At 48.1% G+C, this 6,899-nt stretch overlaps 1 protein-coding gene across 7 annotated transcripts; it reads right to left on the minus strand.

Annotated features, from left to right (window-relative positions):
* Positions 1–434: 434 nt before the first annotated feature.
* Positions 435–5,297, minus strand: CIART (circadian associated repressor of transcription). 7 transcript variants are annotated; one of them, XM_032154804.2, is made up of 7 exons: positions 5,209–5,234; positions 4,879–4,958; positions 4,197–4,622; positions 3,950–4,025; positions 3,332–3,410; positions 3,128–3,239; positions 441–1,098 (listed from the first exon to the last, which is right to left on the minus strand). In XM_032154804.2, exons 3-7 carry the CDS (start codon positions 4,560–4,562, stop codon positions 574–576), a joined length of 1,158 nt encoding a protein of 385 aa, XP_032010695.1. In that variant the 5' UTR covers positions 4,563–4,622; positions 4,879–4,958; positions 5,209–5,234; the 3' UTR covers positions 441–573. The 7 variants fall into 7 exon arrangements, with proteins under 7 accessions (XP_058295320.1, XP_058295319.1, XP_032010695.1 ...); XM_058439338.1 differs by having other exon boundaries at positions 4,197–4,368; positions 5,209–5,232; XM_058439337.1 differs by lacking the exon at positions 4,879–4,958 and having other exon boundaries at positions 435–1,098; positions 4,197–4,368; positions 5,209–5,289.
* Between the last annotated feature and the right edge of the window lie 1,602 nt (positions 5,298–6,899).

Here is a 6,899-nt window from a genome sequence, read left to right on the forward strand (position 1 = left end):
AACGTGTAGTGAAACCTCATATCTACAAAAATACAAAAATTAGCTCGGCATGGTAGCATGTGCTATAACCTCAGCTACTCAGGAGGCTGAGGCCTGAGAATCGCTTGAACCCAGGAGGTGGAGGTTGCAGTGAGCTGAGATCGTGTCATTGCACTCTAGCCTGGGAAACAGAGTGAGACTGCATCTCAAAACACAACAACAAAAAAAACCCTATAAACCCAAATCTGAACTCTATAACTGTTTCAAGGATGTTCCCTAGGAAAACAGCAGCAGAGTCCCCTTCTCCCACAAGTCTTATATTGTCATCCAGACTCTAACTTGGTAGCGCTCATGTTCACAAACATCCCCATCCCTTTTCTACTTTTCTGCAGCTCAGAGGATAAGAATTGGTTTTGGAAGCAGAAAGTTTTCAATTTCCCCCAATCAGCAAACTGTTTAGGTATAAAAAAATTTCTTTAATCAGAAAAGATTTATCTTCCCTCAACACAAATGCACACATTAAAAGTAAAAATACATATATACATAAATATTTACACAAGTTAGAAATCACAGTGGACAGCTGTATGCCCTGGGCTAGAGGTTGAGAAGATGAGCATCAGGAGCAACTGGAGGATGGCTTCTCTGCTGCTCCCGGTGTCCTATGGTCATCTTTCTGGCCAAGGTGGGTAGACTGGGAGGGGATAGGGTATAGCTCCAGTCTGATGGCAGAGTTACTGGCAAACTGTAGCAACGAGGACCCTCGACAGATAGTTTCATAGGCTCACCAGGGATGACAGAAGATGCTGTAGTAGGTGGGACTGGGGTGGTTGGGGCAGAGTGGGTGAAGGGTTGCACTCCATGCTGGAGGAAAAGAATGACGCCAATGCCAGTTCCAGTGCCTAAAGGACCATGGCTAAAGGAGATAGTACCTGGGGAGCTGAGAGGGGGGTTGCAAATTGGAGTGGTGTGGATCCAGGTGAGGTTCACAGCTGGCCATTCTGTGAGGTGCCAAGGCTGCTTTGGTTTTAAAGCTAGATGTCCTAGCTGTGTCTGGTCCATCTTTTCCATAGGAGATGCAGGAGAGGAAGCAGCTGAATCACTGTGGTGGCTTGGAAAATGCTACGGAGGGGAGAAATGAGAAAAAAAGAAATGTGGAGAAAGCTTTCAGATGAGCTCCACCTGGTTACTTAAACCTTTGCATTCCTTGGGAACTCAGTTTGCAATGCAAACATACCTCGTTTTATGCAACAGATATGATCTTGCCAGGCCATGATTAAGTAAAAGTTTTGGTGGCCGGGTGTGGTGGCTCACGCCTGTAATCTCAGCACTTTGGGAGGACGAGGCGGGTGGATCACAAGGTCAGGAGTTTGAGACCAGCCTGGCCAAGATGGTGAAACCCTGTCTCTATTAAAAATAAAAAATTAGCCGGGCGTGGTGGCAGGCGCCTGTAGTCCCAGCTACTCAGGAGGCTGAGACAGGAGAATTCCTTGAACCTGGGAGGCGGAGGTTGCAGTGAGCCGAGATCGTGCCACTGCACTCTAGCCTGGGCGACACAGCGAGACTCCATCTCAAAAAAAAAAAAAAAAAAAAAAAAAAAAAAAAAGTTTTGGTAACTAAATTATACTTTCATTTATTAAAAAAAAAATGGCCTACTATGGACCACATACTATATTAGACACTGGATATCCAGAGATGAACAAAAAACAAACAGTTCCATAGGTTCTATTTATAAAATAATCCCTTGTAGAATTTCTTTGAAAAGAAGTCTATTTTTAATTGGAATCATCATTTCCCAAATTCTGTATTTAAATTCGAACATTCTATCTTGAGTTCTTTAAAAAGAGTAAATTAATATTCAGGCAAGATCCTCCTACTGTTTTTTAAAAATTTTATATTTGAGACAGGGTCTCACTCTGTCAACCGGCTGGCACAATCATGGCTTACTGCAGCCTCGACTTCCCAAGCTCAAGAGATCCTCCCACCTCAGCCTCCTGAGTAGCTGGGACTACAGGGGCAAGCCACCATGCCCGGCTACTTTTTGTATTTTTTGTAGATACTGGGCTTCACCATGTTGCCCAGACTGGTCTCAAACTCCTGGGCTCAAGCAATCCTCCTGCTTTGGCCTCCCAAAGTGCTAAGATTACAGTGAGCCACTGTGCCTGGCCTACTTATTTTTTAATAGATTAGTCACAGCAATAATAACCATGGCTGATTGAAAATTAGGACTGGTGATTATCTACAGAAGACTCTCCTTCTCCATCATTTGAATGCCCTCTACACACCCTGTTATTTGAGGACAGAAAATAGGTCATTTCCTTTTTTTTTTTTTTTTTAGATGGAGTTTTGCTCTTGTCGCCCAGGCTGGAGTGCAATGGCACGATCTCGGCTCACTGCAACCTCTGCCTCCGGGGTTCAAGCAATTCTCCTGCTTCAACCTCCCGAGTAGCTGAGACTACAGGCGTGTGCCACCACGCCTGGCTAATTTTTGTATTTTTAGTAAAGACAGGGTTTCACCATCTTGGCCAGGCTGGTCTCGAACTCCTGACCTCATGATCCACCCGCCTCGGCCTCCCAAAGTGCTGAGATTACAAGCGTGAGCCACTGCTTCTGGCTGAAAATAGGTCACTTCTATACCAGGTCTAAGAATCTATCAACACTGCTGGTATTGGTGCCCTCCCTCTCCTACTTCCAGTGAGGTACCTCTTATGACCAGTCCTTGAAACCCAGTGTAGACTCAAAAACTGTCAAAGGGTTTGGCACAAGGATACTTGGGCAGAAATGAAAAGAAGGAGAGGGGAAGGGTTTGGGGGCAGTAGGGAAAAAAGAGTTTGCAGAGAGAAGCTGAGGTGTCTTCCCGCATGAATCATTTGGCCAGGTAAAAAGCCTTTTGTATCTATGCAGAAAGCAGATAAGCTGTGGCATGAGGGGTAGGATTAAACTTCATGGAATTCTTCCCAGTGATTCAAACAAAACAACAACAAAAAACATGTAGGAATCAAGACAATTAAGAAAGTTTAGGAATTTTCTTCCCTGAAAAGAAACTTGAAGAAAAGATTCAAAAGAAAATGGCAAAAGGGGCCATTTCTGCATGCACATTTCATTTTCTTGGCTATTTTCCCACCTCTTCCTCATGTTCTTAGGTTCTTACCTTGGTCAGCTGATGCTTGCCACCACCCAATGATGACTTCTGGGCAGCTATATGTGGAAACCAAGTCTTTAACATCCCTTCTACCTGTAGCAAGGTTCCTAGGTAACGTTCCCTGTGAAAATGACATTGCTTTAAAAAACCAGCAACAGGATTGGAGAAATCTCCTTTTTATGAAGACCCAAGCAAAGAACCAGGGGGACTTACCCCATCTGTGGCTTCTGCAAAACACCTACGATACGCTGGATCCTGTCCATTGCCACACTCTGCTGAAAACTGCTTAATCCTGGGGACAGGGACAGAGAGAGATTAAGGATTGAGATTCAAGCATGTAGTCAGGTAAAGGAAGAACAGAAGGGGGTTAAAACTGATTGATCTAAAAAAATTAAGTCGGGCCAGGCAAGGTGGCTTATGCCTGTAATCCCAGCACTTTGGGAGGCTGAGGTGGGCGGATCACCTGAGGTCAGGAGTTTGAGACCAGCCTGGCCAACATGGTGAAACCCCATCTCTACTAAAAATAACAAAAATTAGCTGGGCGTGGTGGTGGGCGCCTGTAATCCCAGCGACTGGGGAGGCTGAGGCAGAATTGCTTGAACCCAGGAGGCGGAAGTTGCAGTGAGCTGAAATGGCGCCATTGCACTCCAGCCTGGGCAACAAGAGCAAAACTCCGTCTTAAAATAATAATAATAATTATTATTATTAAGTCATAGTAGCAAAAAAGGAGTAATATAGGCCCCAAACAAGAACTTAAGAGAAATACACGTCAAAAGAGGGAAAGAGAAAGAGAAATGAACCTAGCCCAAATGAATGCAACAATGAGATTACCTCTCTCAAAACGACCCATCTTCAGCCCATTGAGTAGGTCTGTGAGAGGAGGTATAAATCCTTGGAGTTCTTTACACTGTAGGAAAACAGGACAAAGGCTGTGAGAAGACCAAGAACTGCCCACACCAGCAGTGGCTCTTCCTTCACCTCCAAATCTGGGAGTCAATACTGTCCTCATAGGGTCCTTATCAACCAGCTGGGTGCTAAGCCACTCCAGGAGAGTCTCCTTTCACCTGCTTTCTCTTACCTTCTGGGCAAACAGCAGGTCTCCCTCTGTGGTACAACCTTGGATGTTTAGACTGGTCTCCAGTTCACCATCTCTTGATCTTTTCGCCCCAGATCCTGCCATAGGAGAAGCCGAACCCCGCTGTTCCGGATGAGATGGTGTATGCTGGTTACCGGAAACCTTCGATCGATGCCTGCAGCGGATAGGACCCGGGCTGGGCCGTGAACCTCCCCTCTGCCCAACAGTGTCTGGCCTGGGCCCATGGGCCCCCTTGTCCTCCCTCTCGCTATCAGAGGGGAAGCCAAAGTCACGGTTCACTGGGGAAGTGGAAAAAGACGAAGAGAGAGAGTAGGAGGAATAGGAAGAAACGCTAGATGGAGAATCCATAGGTCCAGAAGCAGGGGCTGTAGAGCAGCTCCTGGAGTACCCAAAGATCGGAACCTGCAACTGAAGAGCAAAGCGAGGGAGTTTGAAACCGGGGCTTAAGGATTAGGAAATGGACTGGAAGATTGGGGTGTAGTGCGTGGGATAATACTTGTTCTCCCCCTCCCCAATATTACCAGTCTCAGACACAACAGAAAAAGAGATTTCTACCCCCACCCCCGCCCATTAAGAACTTGGGATCCCCTCTCTGGCCGCCGCAGAGCAGCTCTCGGCCTGACGCGGCCTCGGTTCTTTTCTTCCCTCAGTTCAGAGTACATACCGACTTGAAAGACACCTTCCCCTCCGCCCGTTGTTCGCCAGGGCTGTTCGCCAGCCTGAGTCCGCAGCAAGCCTCTCCACCTGAGGCCATGCCACCCACAAGCGGTCAATCTGGGCACGCGAACCCACCTGGTGATCCTACGGCAACCGCCCCCATAGAGACTGGCCTGCCCTCTCCCAATCTTTCAAGATCAGGATCCCTACGCCGGTCTCTCTGAGCTCGCCCCTGCCACGTGATGCAAACCCTCCCAATACCAAGATCTGCATTCAGCCCCCAAATCCACTCCCAAATACTCTCTAACAGCTCGCTTTGTCCTCCGAATCTCCTTACCTGTTGTCAGCCGGCTCAGCCCTGGCTCGGTTTCCAGCTCCTTCTCTGTCTGTCCGGGTCTGTCTACCCACCTCCGCCTCTCTCAGTGGGCCCCGCCCCTTCCCCCTCCCAGACACGTGCGGCCCGGCACGTGCCTCCCCCTGCTTACACAGATCTCGCGCTCTCATTGGTTGTGCCGCCGGTAACACGTGACTCTCGTTACTGAAGTCCAAAGCCCATTTGCTACAGTACAAAGGGGCTCAGCCAGTAGAGAGGCAGCCAAGTGATGATTGGCTGTAAGGGAAGCATTCCGTGCTCCGCCCCTACATGTGGCTGCTGGAGAGGACCCGGTGATGAGAAAAGGAGGAGGATGGGAAAAGAGTTGAAAGAAAGGGAGGGGAGGAAAAGGGCGGAGCCCATGGCCTTAAATAGGATGGTGATGCGCCAGAGATGCGCGGCTTGAGTGTTCAGAGATTGGTTGTGCTACTGAAGGCGTGCGCCTCCGGACGTGGGACCCCCGGTTCCGTCTTAGGAAGTAACTCATTTGCCCCCTCTTTGAACACCTCCGCTCACGAGCGCAGCACGTGGAAACCATCAGTGATTTGTGTCTGCAACGTGTGTGAGAGAATGGAGGTGTGTGACACGGTATTTTCTCCCGCTCTCGGCGGCCCAGCCCTCGTGACTCTCTGGTCTGTTTCACCTCCCCCACTCCTTTCTCCTCCAAGTTGGGTGCCTCCTGCCCCGCCGGGTGAGGAGGGTGGGGATTGCAGCCGAGAACACCGCGTCCTCTCTGGCTCCCGCTGGGGCGGCTCTTCCAGGCCTTTTCTTACATAACCTATCACGCACGTTACCAGCTCAGATGCCAGCCCGCCACGACGCTAGAGGTCAAAACGAAACTCAGTTTTTCCTGACTTTTTTTTCCAGGCTTCTCGGGCCCGGCGTCCTGAATTATATGATTCACAGGGAACAGAACGGGGTAGGTCCCTGATCTCCTAGGTTATGGTTTTGTCCAGCTTCAGTCCCTTCATTTGTCCCCTGGAGAAGATTCGAAAGACTTTGAAGGAGGGGAGGGAGGCAAGTCCAGAGTTTAGAGAGTCTCAGAAGTAACTGGGACGTTACTATTGTCGTTGCGCCTTGCATTTTGAGAGTACAATGGAGAGAAGAGCAGGGCCCAGGGACTGTGAGCTGGTTGAAGATAGGACGTCGGAGAGACCGCAAGGGGGCAGCCCAATTCTGATTAGGGTCCCAAGGATAGCGAATTAAAAAAAAAATTTAAGTGAGTTTTTTCCTGCCATAATTACCAACTGCAAAAGGCACATTGTTGGACAGAGGTGTGGGTGGGGGTGGGTAGGTGTGAATATTTTAAATCTATTCTAAGTAGTTTTTGATATTTTACCTTATGTTTTAACAATGTGCTTATTCTTACAAAAAGAAAAAAAGATTCTAAAACCTCAACCTCGTTTCCCCAAGCACACTGTTTCAACACCATACTTAATAAAATAAAACAAGAGAATTACCAATATGGACTGCGAATAAACCTGTTGTCTGTGGGTGCCCTTCTCCAGTCTTCTCCAAACTGCAGGTTATTCAGTCCATAATGCCCTCTAATTCAATTGTCACCCAACTCCCCTTCCAATCTATGCTTGCTGCCTCTAAATCCTGGCGCTCTCTTTAGTTGTGACTTTAGAACAGACTCATGAAAGAGTAGATGG

The sequence above is a fragment of the Hylobates moloch genome, unplaced genomic scaffold (assembly GCF_009828535.3).
Source record: "Hylobates moloch isolate HMO894 unplaced genomic scaffold, HMol_V3 SCAFFOLD_5, whole genome shotgun sequence".
Lineage (NCBI taxonomy): Eukaryota > Metazoa > Chordata > Mammalia > Primates > Hylobatidae > Hylobates > Hylobates moloch.